General features: G+C 44.9%; 1 protein-coding gene across 1 annotated transcript; it reads left to right on the forward strand.

Annotated features, from left to right (window-relative positions):
- Positions 1-2,216: 2,216 nt before the first annotated feature.
- On the forward strand, positions 2,217-17,201 carry LOC311311632 (hexokinase-1; the record flags this gene model as incomplete). The annotated part of the gene is made up of 18 exons (XM_084441382.1): positions 2,217-2,279; positions 3,917-4,079; positions 5,918-6,066; positions 6,848-6,967; positions 7,189-7,284; positions 7,377-7,476; positions 7,803-7,986; positions 8,832-8,987; positions 9,478-9,711; positions 10,199-10,503; positions 11,394-11,542; positions 12,247-12,366; positions 12,757-12,852; positions 13,481-13,580; positions 14,809-14,992; positions 15,853-16,008; positions 16,454-16,687; positions 17,051-17,201. The coding sequence occupies 18 exons, from the start codon at positions 2,217-2,219 to the stop codon at positions 17,199-17,201; spliced, it is 2,760 nt and encodes a 919-aa protein (XP_084297508.1).
- Positions 17,202-18,945: the final 1,744 nt, after the last annotated feature.

The following is an 18,945-nucleotide window of genomic DNA, read 5'->3' on the forward strand; positions in this document are numbered from 1 at the left end:
TATTGTTTCCAGCGACTGCTCCTTATGGAGCAGAGCCAGGTCTGGAGGGCAGTCGAGGGGTCAGAATGACATGAGGGAGAGACAACTCAGTCCCTAATCCTGCCTGTTATCGTACAGGGTGTGTGTGTGTGTGTGTGTGTGTCTCTGTGTGTGTGTGTGTGTGTGTCTCTGTATGTGTGTGTGTGTGTGTGTGTACGTGTGTCTGTGTGAGTTACAACCTGTGACAAGAACGTGCTGCTTCACACATCCTCTAAACCCTCTCACAGTGGACATACTGTACAGTGAACACCTACTATGCACATGACTGTAGTTGGCAGCCTTTACACACAAATAGAACCTAGAAACTCTGACACCCTGTCTACGAAGTACTGATATCTTGCTTGTACTGATGCCAGTTCTGATACAGAGTTCTCAGAGCAACGGTCAACCCCATTTCAGTTCCATACTGACAAATCCATACATTTCCCATCAAAATATACAGGAATCAAACTTCATGACATAGCCTAGACAAAACAATATCCTACTGATAACCAACAATATACCCTATATTTTAATATAACCCAATTGTGTGAATAGGCTATAATGACTACAATGAAAATGGATTCCAACTGCAGCTTTCTACAGTAGTAGATGCCAATATATATAGGCCTATATATATATATATATATATATATATATATATATATATATATATATATATATATGTTGCACCTCTTTCCAGATCTCTGACAGTCAACCCCCAGAGGCAAGGTCACCTTGGAGCGGCCATGACACTAGGCAGCCTTTTTGGAGAAGAGAGAAGCCAACCAAACAAACACAAATCTTACTCTCTTTTCTTTTCTCTCTGTCACAAGCTGCCAGAGAGAAAGAGAGAGGGATCGAGAGCAACGATAAGCTGTCTCTTCACTCACTAGGGCCAGTGGAAGGGGAATCGATGAAGAGGGGGAGATGGAGGGGTAGAGGGTCAGAGGGTCTGTTTGACGTCAGAAGGGACGTCAGAAGCGTGATGATGGTTGAATGTCATCTGAGTCTTTGGTCCAGTTTACCTTGTACGTGATGGTGTTGACATAGGGACCTTTACCATTCACATCCAGTGTCCTCGGAGTGACTAAGTCGAATGTGATTGCTGTCACTACAGCGTCCAGTTATATGCTTCATGAATATCGCCATCACCCGACAACCTAAATCTAAAAGCTGGTTTACCACATCCCATAGGCCTACAACTAATTAATTAACTAACTGCGTTTTCTAATAGCAGCCTATGGGTCCGTTACATTTCATAGAGAACGTAGCCTACATCGCACCCGACCAGACAGGCTACATTTAGGTAGCCTACATCAGAATCAGTTTTATTAACCAGGTAGTTTTTACACATACTAACACAGGGCGTGTGGAGCTATGGGACTGTCCGTCCCCAACTGATGATGCCTGGGCGCGAGGCTGACTGATGGCGAACTGACGCAGCGGGGGGAGCGATGACATCATCATCTGACGGCCATGCCCTCTTGCACGTCCGCCCCTGGGTGCCGTGGCAACGTGACTGGCTTGCCGGTGCGCCTCTGAGAGGACGGGAGAGGAGAGGGAGGTGGGACGGGACTAACCGGGCCCTACTCCCTCCTCCCCCACCCACTTCTCTCTGTCAATCCCTCCCTCCCTTCTCTATCTCTCTCACTGTCCATTCCTCCCTCCTTCTCTATGTTTCTATCCCCTAATCTCTCCTCCTCTGCTAAAGGAGAAGCCCTCGGCCCCTGGCCAATCAGAGCGCACATTGGGGGCAGGGCACAGCGGACCGCCATTCCAGCGCGGCGCTGCCGCATCTCCTGAGAGCTAGCGGGGCAGAGCTAGCAGCGCGGAGGAGAGACGCAGACAGACGTCCTCTCTCTGCGTGTGTGTGTGTGTGTGGGTGGGTGCGTGTGTATGCGTGTGTGCGTGTCTGTGTGAGTGCGCAGACTCAGGCACGGCTACCGCTGCTGCACTCTTGCTAGCACACTTTTATTTCATCTTTGCATGCAGCTATCGTGACAGAGGGAAAAGGCAGCTTAGGGCCCGGCTTCTCTCTATAACTTTACGATTAAAAAAAAAAACGGACAAAGCCCGGGACGAGAGAACAAGAGAGAGAGAGAGATATCTGTCGGACGGATATATCTTTATTTCCCTCCTTTTAATTCTCTGACCTCCCTCGGCGGCTGACGGCCCCTCGCCTACGTGCAGCCAGGATGATAGCGGCGCAGCTCTTGGCGTATTACTTCACCGAGTTGAAGGATGATCAACTCAAAAAGGTGAGTAGGAGGCCTACATCTTAGGCCCACATCTCTCTCCCCCCCCTCTCTTTCTCTGATATAATAGTTGTGTAATAATGACCGAGGCTCAATGACAGCAATAGACACTGGTTGATGCTGCCTGCATATCAATATGCCTGAGGGGCGTAACAGCCTCGATAGACCAGGGAGGATGGGTCATTTTGGAGGCCCATGATGGACGTTAATTTGATTTTAGTTCAGCCCAGGCTTAGCATAGCTACATGGACGGTAATGTTGATTGCTGAATGTCCTTGAAATGAACGGCAGTGGTCGTGAGTCGGTGCAGTCATACAGACCCTCCTCAGTAAGGAGAGTTTCCGGGGCGTCGGTTGCCAGGTCGTCTGAAGCAGTTTGTGTGAGGGGCTCGGAGCTCTCGTTCTATTCAAATAGCTTTATTGGCATGGAAAACATAATGTTTACATTGCCAAAGCAACAAAAAATCACTCTAATGTGTGTGCATGTCTCCATCGCACTCTACTTTTCTGTATCTCACATTCCTCTTTCTTACTTTTTCTTTCATTCTCTTGCTTTCTCTCTGTCTCCATCTCTCCCTCTCTGTCTGCCTCTCTTCATCTCTAAAAAGAAACATGTAAATACCAACCCCGCTCTGCCACCCTGTCCCCTGAAGCAAGGACTATCGATTCCCTCGTCCCCTATCAAGAGGAAACACTCATTATCTGTTACCACAGAGCAGAGCACTAAGCTAGCCATTTATAAGAGACACTGTCTCAGGAAAAAAGTCACTCTGCACATCATTCAATAGTACCAGCAATAATAATAATAATACACACTCTGATTATTCCAATAATTCACTCTTCCATTCTAATGCACACTATTGGGCGTACTACTCAGAATAAGATTCTGCTGCTTCTGCAACTTAACAGTATGTAGTTTAGTGTTGGGATATATTAGATATTAGAATGTACAAGATGGTTTTAGGGTGACTGCAATCATTACAGCTATAATGGTGCGATACTCCTCAATTTCCTGCTTCAATTCATGTTTCCAATAATTGTAGAGTAGCCTAAAAATGTTGTAGCTGTGTGTGCCATTACTTTATAATTAACACAAAGCATCTAAATGATCCGATATCTGAAATCATTTCATATCTCTGTGACGAGTGCATAATGTGGGGATTCATATTGATGGACGCCTTGTCAAAAGGCAATGCTCTGTTATGCTATTTATATTTAAGACAACAGCACACTAGTTACTGGCTGTGGCTGGACTGGCTATGTATGGCTGTAAACGCCATGCCATGTAACAGCAGTCAGGTCAGCTGTTATTTGTGGACTGACTAATGATAATGCCCAAGCAAGAGATGATAATATAATGACCTGTGGATGATCTTGAACTGGATTTGTAAACTATGGAGCTCCATGGATGACATCGCACAATAAGACAATCAGCAGATTGATAAAGCTATGGAGCTATCCATTGGTTGAATTAGGCAATTTTATGCACACTATTCTGTGACATATACGTTGGTCTGTGTTGGTTTTTCATATATAAGTAATCTTACTCAGTTGGTCTAATACTGTCGTCCTGGAACATCTTTACAATCTAATATGACATATAACAACCAGCCATCCGTTTTCTCTTGCGTCGGCCCGTAGATCGATAAGTACCTGTTTACCATGCGTTTGTCGGATGAGACGCTGAGGGACATCATGGGCCGGTTCCGGCGGGAGCTGGGGAACGGGCTGGGCCGGGACACCAACCCCACCGCCACCGTCAAGATGCTGCCCACCTTCGTCAGGTCCATCCCCGATGGCTCAGGTACACTGTCACATCCACACTACGTTAGATTTAAGTATAGAAGAACACTATATTTAAGCAACACACTGAGTGCTGCAAACCAAATTAATCATGTTTCAGCTTCTCTAAATTACATTAAAATATTATCATAATATACCGTAGTGTTATAAAGGTGTTACAGGTGAACAATAATACAATTCATCATTTGGGAGTTGTAGGGATCTCAGAATTCTGACTGTGGAACTATCAGCTACTGTATGTCAGTTTTCAGTATTTCTATAAAACACATTTACCATATTTACTTCTCTATTGGTTGTATTATGGTGTTCATGCTGTTCGTCCGTGTAAAGCACTTTCCCCCCAACGCTGCTTTGCCAGCTCTGTCCTGCAAAAATGTGCTGAGGGGCTTCAAACCGCCGGGGCCATTCTGTGACGCTCAGCTGTTTGCGTACGACTGCTACAGGTCATATGCCGTCTATTGGCGTGTGTGGCCTTTGTTACGCTGTTAAAGGAGCACTTCCCTGATTAGCAATCAGCTTTGTGTCATTTAATATCATTTGTGTAGTTTTTGTTTTTTGGATTGCGTGAAAGCTAGGCCCAGGGAACATTGATGGAAGAAAAATCACATTCATTGTAACATATGCAGATTTTGGAATGATACAAAGCTGATTACTAATTGGGGAGGTGCTCCTTTAATAGACAGGGTAAAGGAAAGAGCAGATCAGGTTCACAGAATGTCTTGTGGCCGTAGTGTTTATTTTATTTTATGTTTATAGAAATATAATATCATTCTGAACTTCATGGAATGAAGATGGAGTTGAGGGGTTTCCTTGTTGTTGTGGCGATATAGCGTAACGTCAATGGCCAGAAATGCCAAGGCCCAATGGAGAGGTGTCATATCATAGATAGAGCCAGGCGGAGCTACTCCAACCATCTCTCTCACTTTAAAAATAGCCCTTGTCTTCACCGGACATGCTGGCCGCTTGGCAGAGGTAAAGGGCAGAGTTCAGGCCTAAAATTGATAAGCGTTTGAAATATCCAACAATATGATATAGACACAAAGAGCAACAACAAAAAGTCTAGTCTATATTAGTCATTTTCCTACTGGTCCATGGAATATGAGAAGTGGAATATATTTTGACCTTAAAGCCATCCATTGTTACCTAATGTCAACATGGACAGAGACTGTCTAATGCTGCCATTACTGAGCATCACTAACTTGAGGACACAAATGTATGTAGAAAGCTTTAAAAGCAGCTCCATATAGACTTGTTCTGAGTCTGTAGGTTAGCTATCAAGAGCACCTCTTTATTCCAACTCTACGTATCATCTCATTCTAGACACTTCATGGCAGTAATGATCGTTCTGCTGTGTCAACACTACTGTGTGGAACTGTCCCATACTGAGTCTGACCTATGCAAACAGAGAACACTATCGTTCGACAATCTATCTTGATTTTGGCTCCCTGCATGTGTAACCGAGTGAAACAGAGTCCTTGTGAGTCCTGAGTAGGTAGCGAGTTGTTGGTTAACGCCCCCCCAGTATAAATACCATCCACCCGCGCTGATGAACAGCTAGCTTTTCATTGGCGGAGCTGGTTAAAGAGGTGTTTGCAACGCAGGAGCCCTGGGTTCAAATCCCACCTCTGGACAAGCAGAAACGGATGGGCTTTTACACCTGTAGTGACACCTGGCAGGTAGTCAGTTCAGGTCATATGAAAAGGTTTTCAAAATTCTCGCTGGCCTTCGGACGTAATGTCATAAAAGTGTTTAAAAAGTCAAATTTAGAAGTGCATTTCCATTGCTTTGAGGACTGTGAAAAGTGTCTTGAAATTAAAAATGTTCTATATCACTTGACAGAAAAGGGAGATTTCATAGCTCTGGATCTAGGCGGCTCGAACTTCCGTATCCTGAGGGTGAAGGTGACGCATGATAAGAAGCAGCCTGTTCAGATGGAAAGCCAGGTCTACGACACCCCTGATGACATCATCCATGGGAATGGGACCCAGGTAAACAAAACAAACACACCCTGAAACACACCTTTACTCTCTCGTTCATTCACACCAGGGCCATTATCACCATCTGAAGATTTCCACTAGGAATTTTTTGTTGTTGTTGTCAAATGCAACCAAGCTGTTTCTGAAGTCAGTGTTTTAAGGATCACTTTGTCTGAAGTCTTGTCTTTGATAGTGTTCCATTGATCTGTTTCACTGACTTGACTCATGTCTTTGCACTGTCCTGGCCTGTCCTGCACCTTGTCCTATGTCGTCCGCAAAAGTGTTTGCCTTAACCCTAGTCTAATTCCTATTATGTATATACCATATACATGGCCAATAAAAAAGATCTTGAATCTTGAAATTGGATCTTGGGAGTGATATTATGTTACACTCTGAGGACTGTTGCTGGTAGTAACCGTAACATGATACCAATAACATTAAGTCAACAACAAGACCAATTCTAATTGGGTGAGACTATGTGATTGGATGAGACAAAATATATTTGACCTCAGTTGATAATTGAACTCTTAGGGGACAGCTGTTCAAATAATGTGACACTCATTATACTGTGAGTGAAGAGGAGTGTTGCTGTTGCTTGTGATGGTTTAAATCAAAGTGTTGTTGACACAGAGGTTATAAAGGATTGACTTAAATAGTGTAAAGTACAGAACAATCGTTAAAATATGAGCTAAAAAGTTATCTTTTCTGCCAGTTGATGTTCATGTTTGCACTTTAGTGATAATGATTGCATTTTTACTTTTGCTCCATGTAAGAGTTGCTTGTATGTCCGTAGCTGTTCGACCATGTCGCTGAGTGCCTTGGCGACTTCATGGAGAAGCAAAATATCAAGGATAAAAAACTACCAGTAGGATTCACCTTCTCCTTCCCCTGCGCTCAAACCAAACTTGATGAGGTAAAATTATTATTATTATTATTATTATTTGGAAAAAATAGTATGCTTCTGATTTCATCAGCGGATTAGTCTACTGTTATGTAAAGCTTTCACACACACACAAATGTGTGGATTGGTTGATGCCGGGGTGTGTGTGTGTGTGTGTTGTGTGTGGTGGGCAGGGGGGCGGCAAAATGATAAAGACAAGAAAACTTTGCTAAAACGTGCTGTTTTTTTAAAAGGCTGTCTTAGTGACTTGGACCAAGAAGTTCAAAGCGAGCGGTGTTGAAGGAATGGACGTGGTGAAGCTTCTGAACAAGGCCATTAGGAAGCGAGGGGTAGGTCAACGTCTTTCAGCGTAAGGAGATCTGGACCCCGAGTCTTTCTGATGGAGATCGGAGTAAGAACAGTTCTCCTGTGTGTTTTGAAGGACTATGATGCCGACATAATGGCGGTGGTCAATGACACAGTGGGAACAATGATGACCTGTGGATTTGATGACCAGCGCTGTGAAGTTGGCATCATCATCGGTGAGAGAATACACATGCACACCATAACCACAGTTTAATATATGAGTGAGGTGTCTGCACACCGCCCCAACCAACGCCAACCAACACCCAACATTCTAAAGATGGCAGCTGTTGTTAGAATGTTGTCAGTTTAAAACTCAGCTGCAGAACCCATCCAACCGATGCCAACAGCCACCAACAAACATGGCACGGCAACCCAACGTTGGCAGTTGGTGTTGGCTGGCGTCGGTTGGGGCAGTGTGCAGACACCTTAAGGAGATGTCTTCTTTAGCGTGGCACTGTAAGCTGGCCTAAGAGGTATTATTGATAAGCCGGTCTCTTTTCAGGTACGGGCACCAACGCCTGCTACATGGAAGAGCTGCGCCACATCGACCTGGTGGAGGGGGACGAGGGCCGCATGTGCATCAACACGGAGTGGGGCGCCTTCGGAGACGACGGCTCGCTGGAGGACCTGCGCACGGAGTTCGACCGAGAGATCGACAGGGGCTCCATCAACCCGGGGAAACAGCTGTAAGTCTGAACGGCCGGAGCCACGCCGAAGGTGGACTCGCTGCGTTGCGTTCAGTTGTTAATCTGCGTTGCGTGGTTGTCCTGTTCCACATGCTACTACTAGTGTGGAAGTCGGCCTATATAATGCAGCCTCAAGAATACATACCGACTACACTATAATGAAATGAGGGTCGGCTGTGGCTCAGGAGGTAGAGAGGGTCGTCCAATGATTGTAGGGTCGGCGGTTCGAATCCCGGCTCCTTCTGTTCACATGTGGAAGTGTCCTTGGGGCAAGACACTGCACCCCAGATTGCTCCCAATGAGCAGGCTAGCACCTTGCATGGCAGCTGCCGCCATTGGTGTGTGAATGCATGTGTGAATGGGTGAATCAGAGGCCATTGTAAAGCGCTTTGGATAAAAGCGCTATATAAGTGTAGTCCATTTACCATTTACCAAATGAGAAATGAAAAATAAATCATGAAACCAAAACATTTTGGATTTAAAAAACATTTGATAGGCAATATATTGATAGATCTGTCTGTCTGTCTGTCTATCTATCTATCTATCTATCTATCTATCTATCTATCTATCTATCTATCTATCTATCTATCTATCTATCTATCTATCTATCTATCTATCTATCTATCTATCTATCTATCTATCTATCTATCTATCTATCTATCTATCTATCTATCTATCTATCTATACCATATCTAGATCCTATTAATTAATGCCATTAACAAGGACAAAAGCAACATACTATGCACTTCATATTGTGGGTTGTGTCCCAGTCAGCTTATGCCATGGCCTCTACACCAGTAAAGGTGGTAAAGGACATGAAGCCTGTTGTGTCTCCATCTGGGCAGGTTTGAGAAGATGGCCAGTGGGATGTACATGGGGGAGCTGGTGAGACTCATCCTGGTCAAGATGGCCAAGGAGGGGCTACTGTTTGAGGGGCGGATCACCCCGGAGCTGTTAACCAAAGGCAAGATCGAAACAAAGCATGTTTCAGCCATTGAGAAGTAAGTGGTCAAGTCACTGGGCCAAACATCACCTATGATCAGACCGATTTTGCTCCAGAAAAATAAGGCCTTCTGTCATATAACGAAACTCACCTCTTCAAGAAGTACTACCAGGATCCTCCCCCTTAAGCATTTATTGTATTTATAGTTTTATTATTATTTATTAATAATTATTTGGATAAAAGCGTCTGCTTTATGACTAATGTAATGTGATATGATAACACATGCTTACAAGTGCTTTGAAACCTTCGTAGCCCTACATATGAACGCTACATTTACCTTTCACCCCTACGTAAGAACGCTACGTTGACCTTTCACCCCATGTATGCATGCTATATTGACCTTTTACCCCTACGCATGAACGCCACATTGACCTTTCAACTCTACGTATGAACACCACGTTGACCTTTCACCCCTACGTATGAACGCCACGTTGGCCTTTCACCCCTACGTATGAACGCTACGTTGACCTTTCACCCCTGCGTTCCAGGAGCAAGGAGGGCTTGAGGAAGTGCATGGAGATCCTGACCAGGCTGGGGGTGGAGCCTTCTCAGGAGGACTGTCTGGCTGTGCAGCACGTCTGCACCATCGTCTCCTTCCGCTCCGCCAACCTCATCGCCGCCACCCTGGGCGGCATCCTCCACCGCCTGAAGGACAACAAGGGCGTGGTCCGCCTGCGCACCACCGTGGGCATCGACGGGTCGCTCTACAAGATGCACCCTCAGTGAGTCATTAAGCAATCTACGCCTAAAGGCCGTTTCAGACGAGGAGCGATATCCGCGCATTGTAATTCATTTTCAATGAGAGAGGCAGGCAGACAATTTGGGAGCCACGGACAATCTGGACGCGTCCCCCGCTGATCCGAGCAAGAACGCAGGCGGAATATCGCTCCCCGTCTGAAACGGCCTTAACGGTGTCGGCACACCGCCCCAACCAACGCCAATTCTAAAGTTGGCAGTTGGTGTTAGAATGTTGGAAGTTGGAAGTGCAAAATCTGTCCAACCGACGCCAACAGTCACCAACAAACGTGGCACACCAATCTAATGTTGGTGTTGGTTGGTGTGCGTGAAAGCTAACAGCCAAGTTGTTCGTTTTTTTGTTATTCCACCAAAGTGATGATGATGGTGAAACACATCCCCAACACATCTGTCGACAAAACACGAATCTTTCAAACGCTGTGAATCCGTAACCTCGCGCCCGCCTCTCTGCAGATACTCCCGCCGTCTGCACAAGACGGTCCGACGCTTGGTGCCCGACTCCGACGTGCGCTTCCTCCTGTCCGAGAGTGGGAGCGCCAAGGGGGCCGCCATGGTGACGGCGGTGGCGTACCGACTGGCCGACCAGACGCGGCAGATCGCCCAGACGCTGGCGGAGTTCCGTCTGAGCAAGGCCCAGTTGCTGGAGGTGAAGAAGAGGATGAGGACGGAGATCGAAAATGGTCTCGGGAAGAACACCCACAAGGACGCCACGGTCAAGATGCTGCCCACCTTTGTCCGCAGCACGCCGGACGGAACAGGTGATTAATACGACATGTTGTGCAAAATAGAGTGAAGAATGAATGGACTCAATTCTTAAAATCTCAGTTGAATGGTTATAATGAAGCCAGTCTGTGAAATGCTGTCAAACCTTCAATACAGTAATAATTCATCCTCAACAATGCTTCCTGTGTGTTAAAGGTGCAGTGTGTAGTTTTTGGCGGCGTCTAGTGTTGAGGTTGAAGATCAACTGAATACAATTAACGGACTTGGCAGAAATTTAATATAATATTCATGCGTTAATTAGTGTATAATGAACCTGACGCGCCAGATGGTTTGCTTTGCATAACCACCTGGGAACTCTCTGTTGGAAACTGTTTGGAAAAGGGCGGGCACTTTCAGCACTACTTGGCAGGTGATTGGATGAACCGTCTGAAAAAAGTCTGAAAAGGTCTATCACACACTAACTTCAACCGCTCCTCGCTGTCATAAACCCACCCAGCGTAGCTGTATTTCAAATTCCTCAGAACCCACATTTCCTCTATCGAGAGTATCCAGACAGACAGTAGTGACCTCGCGACATCAGGATGTGGTACGAGGCTAGTGTATAATCCCATGAAAATAAGAATTTCTATGTTCTCATTACCTTCGAGTGAGTCCAAAATTACAAACGGCACCTTGCTTTAAATATTACTGTTAAAGACTTTTGTTTTGATGTATCTGTCATCCACTATCCTTACATAGTTTGGACGGCAAACAGATTAATGTTACACAGACCTCATTCAAATCTAACCTAAAACCATACATTTGTAAATGATAGTGTGGTATCTTAATAAATGCACCCTCAGATTAAACACCTGTTCTGTTATAGAGAACAGAGACTTCCTGGCTCTGGACCTCATTAGATTAAACACCTGTTGTTCTGTTATAGAGAACGGAGACTTCCTGGCTCTGGACCTCGGAGGAACCAACTTCCGCGTGCTACTGGTGAAGATCCGCAGTGGAAAGCGGCGGACGGTGGAGATGCACAACAAGATCTACGCTATTCCTATCGAGGTCATGCAGGGCACAGGAGAGGAGGTACAATACCTGCTATATCTAGCTACTACCTAGTCTGACTCAAGGGATGTCGATTTTGGGGAAAAGCCTTGCCATTCGTTTATTACTACCCAATCAGTGGTGAGTGAATATTTTGTCAGCCCAATCAAGATTCAATCCAGATTACATGAAACAACAACAACCTAGCAACCGCTCCAACCAAGACGAATGTGATTGGTTTAAAGAAATACAGTGTTTTTTCTCCCCCTATCCCTGAATGGTAATGAGTCCAGCAAGACCTTTCTCCAGCGCTGGCACAGCGTAATCAAAGTGTGGAGATACCTGTAGGTCTGGCTGTGTAGAAGTGTAGAGAACAAAGATCTTGTCTGACTATGTAGAAGTGTGGAGACGGGTCTGACTATGTAGAAGTGTGGAGACGGGTCTGACTATGTAGAAGTGTGGAGACGGGTCTGACTATGTAGAAGTGTGGAGACGGGTCTGACTATGTAGAAGTGTGGAGATAGGTCTGGCTATGTAGAAGTGTGGAGATGGGTCTGACTATGGGAGACTAAGCTAGGTACTACCCTTCACTTGGCTGGCTATAGTTCTGGCTATATGTGGCTATAAGCAGATTCAGTTCCAGTTCTTTTCAACTGAAAGACAACTACTGGGATGCCCGTCGTCCCTCAAAGTCATATTCTAATGAAGGATAGTCTTGAAACCACTGTTTCTCTGTTGTTCTCCAGCTCTTTGACCACATCGTGTACTGCATCTCAGACTTCCTGGACTACATGGGCATGAAGAGCGCCCGTCTACCCCTGGGCTTCACCTTCTCCTTCCCCTGCCACCAGACCAGCCTGGACGCGGTAAGGGATGGATGGATGTATGGATGTATGGATGTATGGATGGATGGGAGGGAGGGAGGGAGGGAGAGAACTTTATTAATCTCTAAAGGGAAATTCTCTAAAGCACACAAGGCTGAAATCCTTCATAATCCTGATCGTGACTGCAAGGCAAGAAATGACATGAGCCAAATATTGTGAATGGAAGCCAGTGCAAAACAAGTTTGGGATATTCCATTTTCACACTGTTTTACAAAATCACGAATGCAAAAAATGTCATCATTAAGTATCTCACAGGATAATTTTATCAGGATTGCAGCCGTGTGCTATATTGTCAGTATTATGTATTGATGCTGTGTAATAACAGTTATGTATTATGTATTGATGTTGTGTAATAACAGTTGTTTTGTTCAGGGGATCCTGGTGAACTGGACTAAAGGCTTCAAAGCCACTGATTGTGAGGGTGAGGATGTGGTGGAGCTTCTGAGGGAGGGCATCAAGAGAAAAGAGGTAAGGAGAGAGAACCACACCCTGAACACCTTCATAATGGAACAACCACACCAAAAAATCACAGTGTGACACAATAGATTTTCATCTCATTTACCATGATACTGACATCCCTATGATAATCCATCTCCCTTTCAAAACCATTTGACAAAAATCTTTGTACTAAAGAAAACATGCCTAACACATACAGTGTGTACCTATTCCAGGTCAAGATTTTGCCCAACATAGAATGCATCCCAACCCAGCAAAAACATTAAAGGAAACATTATATATTATACAAATAGAAAATGAGGTCATATCTCAGCAATATTTTTATGTAAGGGTATCAAAACCAAACTTGGGTACATCGGACTCCATCGTGAAGAAGCCCAAAAACACTTCAGTCGTTTGACCACTAGTGGGCACTGCAATTACCGAAAATGCGTTTTGGCTAATAAGTATTGATGTGTTTGCCGATTTTGTCTAGAAGGTCACTCCAGGGTCACTTCGATTGACCACATGCTGTTGCTATGGCGCGTTGCACGCATTGTGCTCACTGCTTGGCCCCCGTATTGCTTCTCACAGCTATATTTTAATATTTATCCGCACTGTTGTGTTATTTTTGTGTGTATGTACTATATAATGTGTATAGGAGTTTGAACTGGATGTAGTGGCTGTTGTGAACGACACGGTGGGAACAATGATGACCTGTGCATACGAGGAGCCCACCTGTGAGGTTGGACTTATTGCAGGTACAACATCTACTTCTTACTTAGAATCATGTAACACAGAACTGCACTTCTGTAGAGGATATTTTGGGTTAACTACTAATGTCTAACCCTAACTTTATAATGATCTCTGTTTGCTAGCATTGCTCCCCAGTTCAGAGGCTAAAGCCTAATTTATACTCAGTTGACAAGTGTTGTACGACAAATGTCTGTCGACAGACAAAAAATGGCAAACGACATTTAGCATTTATACTTCAGCGAAGTATCTGATCACCTCCATGGTAACTTGCAGGCGCGTGGCTGATTGATCCATGGCAACGAACATGCCTTCTATCTAGCTATCCAATCACAGCTGTGTGACGAAAGTGACGGCGTCTGTGACATTAGAAAGTTTGGTAGGTGCAAGCCACCCCTGTCTGACACAAAAAAGTGTCGACAGTGATCTCATTTCTGTCTGTCGACACTTTTAAAAGTGTCGTGCGACAAAGTATAAATTGGCCTTAACAAGTAGCTTCCCTGCAGAATTATCATATGCATAACTCTATCCCCAGCTAACTTTAGCATCTGGACAGGGGAGCAAAGCTATTGAACATGGGGGCAGATGTACTAACATGTTAGCGCCCGTTTTAGGTGTAGTTTCGTCGCAACATGCGCCTGAAAACAAGGCATGGTACTGTATGTACAAACAGACCGCACATGGCTCAGACCGCATTTTGCCTGGCTCAGGAGCGCCGAATGGCAAGCTGTGCTTTTCCTACTCATGCATATGCATTCATGGGAGGGTCGAGGGAGAAGTGGGAGTTTCAGCCGTAGGTCCAGCGTGTGTTTTCTGCGGACTGGCCAAGACGCTGTTTACGCTGCGCTCTCTAACGTACGTACATCTGCCCCATAGTGTGAAAGGTGCTGTAACTACTATCCTACATAACACTTAATGGAGTAAGTGAAGCAAATATGATATTATGTTAAAAAGGTGACATTTCCCTTTAATGTATGCATATCCAGTGTTACAGAACACAACATTTGATGGCTTGGGGCGCACATCATGTAAAGGCTAGTCCTTACCGCAGAGCCGGCATCCGACCTGGGCCCTTTGCTGCATGTCCTCCCCTCTTTCTGTCCCACCTTTCCTGTCTGTCCTTACACTGTCCTATACAAATAAAGAAAAGAGTATAAAAACAGAAACAGCACAACATTTTAGAGATTTCAACATGGCCGCCTTGTCTGACGCGTGCGGTTGCGTGCTTCCTGCTAGGGACGGGCAGCAACGCCTGTTACATGGAGGAGATGAGGAACATAGAGACCGTGCCGGGAGATGTGGGGCGCATGTGTGTGAACATGGAGTGGGGCGCCTTCGGAGACAACGGCTGCCTGGACGATATCAGAACGCAGTACGACTGCGCCGTGGACGAGAACTCACTGAACGAAGGGAAACAAAGGTAAAAACTCTGCAGAATCCTCTCCGGGGGGGAAAGGTTGACCACAAAACCCTCAAACTGGCAGCGACACAGACAAAGACCGGGGAGACATCTTGCAAGAGGGCCGCACGTCGGCGCTTTTAAGAAAAGAAAATCAAATCACAAATCAAAAAGACTTTAATACAACAGTTAGTTCCGACCAAGTAACTTTGTTGGACAAGAGGCATTCCATGAATCCTGATGAGCATTAACCTGACACATCAGATGGTTTGTTTCACACAACCATCTGGGAAAGCTCCATTGGAAACTGTTTGGGAAAGGGCAGGCACTTTCAGAAAAATACAGGCAGGTGATTGGATGGATCTATTTATCACCATCTATCATGGCCTTCTCGCTGCCATCATATCTAAACCACACCCGTAGCTGCCAGTAGTTCCCAGGATGCTGATTGGCCTGACCAAATTCTGTTCAGGCCCAAACGGATCTCTATGGAGCTTTTCCAGACTGATCTGTGGAGAGAAACAGAATGTGAACTCACAAGATCAGGATGGTCTCACCAGGCTCATCCACATATGGGAAAAAGAAAAAAAAAGGTCTCTCAGGCACAAAGCACAGCCTGAGGAGCTGTAATTCCCAGGCGACGTCCATCTTACAAGCTGTAGTTCCAGGTCGGCCATTTTAGAGAGCCAAAAGCGCTGTGGTTGCCACAGTAACCTGCAGTTTGTTCCTTTGCTGCTCTATATACTTGTTGTAGCGTAATTTTGTATATCAACAACATCATATTGTAGCTAGCCTCTGTTATTGATGTCCCTGATTAAGTGGATTGATACTGTTTATTTTGACGGTATGTAAGTGATCTGGATAACAACTCTGTATGGAAGGTATGAGAAGATGTGCAGTGGCATGTACCTGGGAGAGATCGTGAGGAACATCCTGATCGACCTGACCAAGCGTGGCTTCCTCTTCCGGGGACAAATCTCTGAGACGCTGAAGACCAGGGGCATCTTTGAAACCAAGTTCCTGTCCCAGATAGAGAGGTGGGTTCACAAAAGAGTTAGCACTTACTGTAGCACACTTTATTATATTTACACATAGCTGAGGTGCATGAACAAGATGATAGGTACTTTATTTTAATTTAGTAGACAGTATACATTAATGAATATTACTATAAATGTGCCAGTATTAGCCAGTATAGTTCCCAACTATATTCTCTGGGCAGGTATCCCAAAATTTGTATAGGTGTCTGCCCAACGCCCCAACCAATGCCAACCAACTCCCAACACCCCACTTTCTAAAGTTGGCAGTTGTTAGAATTATGGAAGTTTAAAATTCAGCTGCAAAATCCATCCAACCGACACCAACAGTCACCAACAAACCTGACAAATGTGCAGACACCTTAACAGTACAGACAGATGATAAGCACATTCGGTAAGTGGTATCTGGGGAATGACCTCCATGCTCTGGTTCTGACCCCTCCTCCAGCGATCGTCTGGCCTTGCTGCAGGTCAGGGCCATCCTGCAGCAGCTGGGCCTGGACAGCACGTGCGATGACAGTATCATCGTCAAGGAGGTGTGCGGCACGGTGTCCTTCCGCGCGGCTCAGATCTGCGGAGCCGGGATGGCGGCGGTGGTGGACAAGATCCGCGAGAACAGAGGGCTGGACCACCTGGACATCACAGTAGGGGTGGACGGCACGCTCTACAAACTGCACCCGCAGTGAGTGGTTACAGAGATATAAAGAGATTGGCACAAAAAGAAAGTGATACTGGATAGTTTACTAAATACAAGGCTTCCATAAACCCAGTGGTGTAGCCAGGAATTATTGTGTGGGAGGGCCTGGTGAAATTTAGTGGGGGGGGAATGAGAGGAGCGATAAAGTATTCAGATGGCCAGTCACCATCAATGATGCCCTGTTGTTGGTCTTGACCATCTCTCCACGGTGCAACTGGTCACCGGTAAAGTAAAGAGTGCCCTCAGGGGATCAATTCATATTTGGAAATCAGAGTTCACTTTTCCTCTTTTTTAGTTGTGACTAAATCCGTCACTCTTCTGACACTGCTCTCGCCCTTCCCCTTCCAGCTTCTCAAGGATCTTCCATCAGACAGTCAAGGAGCTCGCTCCGAAATGCGACGTCACCTTCCTGTTGTCAGAGGACGGGAGTGGCAAGGGGGCGGCCCTCATCACTGCGGTGGGCTGTCGCCAGAGAGAACAGGAGCAAAAGCAACAATGAGCTCCCCCCCACACACACTGTCGCCCCTGGAAACAACCTGCTCACCCACCTCTCCCTTCACTCACCGCCCAGCCCCTCCCCCTATCTCCCTATAGCCCCGCCCCCTGCAGCCGTGACTCCGCCTCTGCCCGAGCTGCCCCAGCCAGAGAAACAGTCTTCATGCATAGGGAATTAAAATGGAATATTTAAAGATCCCCTATTCTTTAAAAAATTCACTTTTTCAGTGCTTGTGTACATAGATTTGGGTCTCTGGTGGGGCTACTACAAACTGTGAAATAACAAGACCCAGTCAGGTTTTTTTGTAGGCAGACAAATTCTGAAAACATGTGATTCAGCAAACCATTCAGATTTGCCTCCTGTTCTGACGTCCTCATTAGAATTATACCGCCACCATCTGAAAAAAAAGTTTGAAAAAATATTCTATTGGAAAAATGTATTTTTGCCCCTAAATGCGGCTGGTGACTTGCAACACCGAATCTGGCCACTGCACTCAAAATGTTTCACAGTCCAGCTGAGCGGTTCCTGAGGGAAGACATGTTTTGGCGAGCCCAGCGACCGATATTAACTTTTTAAAAAGCAGCATAATAGGGGACCTTTATCGTCTATTTATTTATTTATACCAACAAGAGAGTTTTTTTGTTTCGTTTTTAGATTTTACTTTACTTGATAGCTTGTTGTCAAAGTATCAGATAAATCTAAACTCCTTAGGTGTGCAATATTTGTGTTGCTAATTTTATTTTTGTATGGATGGAAATATAGTAATTGTAGTTAGGGTGACTTCCCAGAGGTCCTTAGAGTTTTTGGACAGCACAAATTCCTTGTACTTTTGATATGTAAGTTACTAGAGTATATAGTATTTCAGAGGAGCTCTCAATTGCATTAGTGGCTAAAGCATTTGATTAAATTATTGACCCTTTAACTACTGGTTTCAAAAGGGCTTGATGCTTACAGGGTTGAATGTTGAGTCACGGCTGTACAAATCTCATTTTACACACCACACACTCACATCATGTACTACTAATCCTTTTTTGTGTATAAGTCAATGTAGCTCTCATAATTATTGCACATTTCGCAAAACCACTTTTCCTAATAATACTTGGGACGTGACCCACCCAACCTACAGTTAAAGTATTAGCCGTGTTGCTAAATGTGAACTACCATACTTTTAGGTGTTGTGATGAATCCCACCTCTATACATTTTGTGCACATAGAATACTAAATGTTTATTGGGCCCCATGAAAAGAGAGGATACTCAGAACGCTTTTGTGTGTATTTGTGTCTGTGAGTCCTACTGTAAGATGACCTGTAGCTTTATATGTCCAAAGCTCTATGGAGAACGCATGCCATGCTTTACACTGAGACTAAGGAGGGTATACTGGGACATTTTATTTTATACATCATAATAGATGTGTTCAAACCAGTGATATATAAATTAATTAAATTATATTTTGTCGTGCAGTAAACTCTCGAGAAGTCTTTCTTTCCTACAGTTTAACAGTGAAGGTCGATGGAGGTGTGCAACAACCTGATCCATATAAAACATACAATAATGTTCCACCTATAGCCTAACCTGTATCGGGCCTGAGTCTATACAATTCATATAAAGTTACTTTTTACAGACAGGTAATGAAATAAAGTACTGTACAAACATAGCCTACGTCAGATAAGGAATTGCTTAGGCCTACCTTGTAGCTATGCTTAACATTTAGGCATTTCATTGTATCATGTACATACAGTATGACAC

Source organism: Borostomias antarcticus, assembly GCF_949987555.1.
Source record: "Borostomias antarcticus genome assembly, chromosome: 7".
Classification (NCBI taxonomy): domain Eukaryota; kingdom Metazoa; phylum Chordata; class Actinopteri; order Stomiiformes; family Stomiidae; genus Borostomias; species Borostomias antarcticus.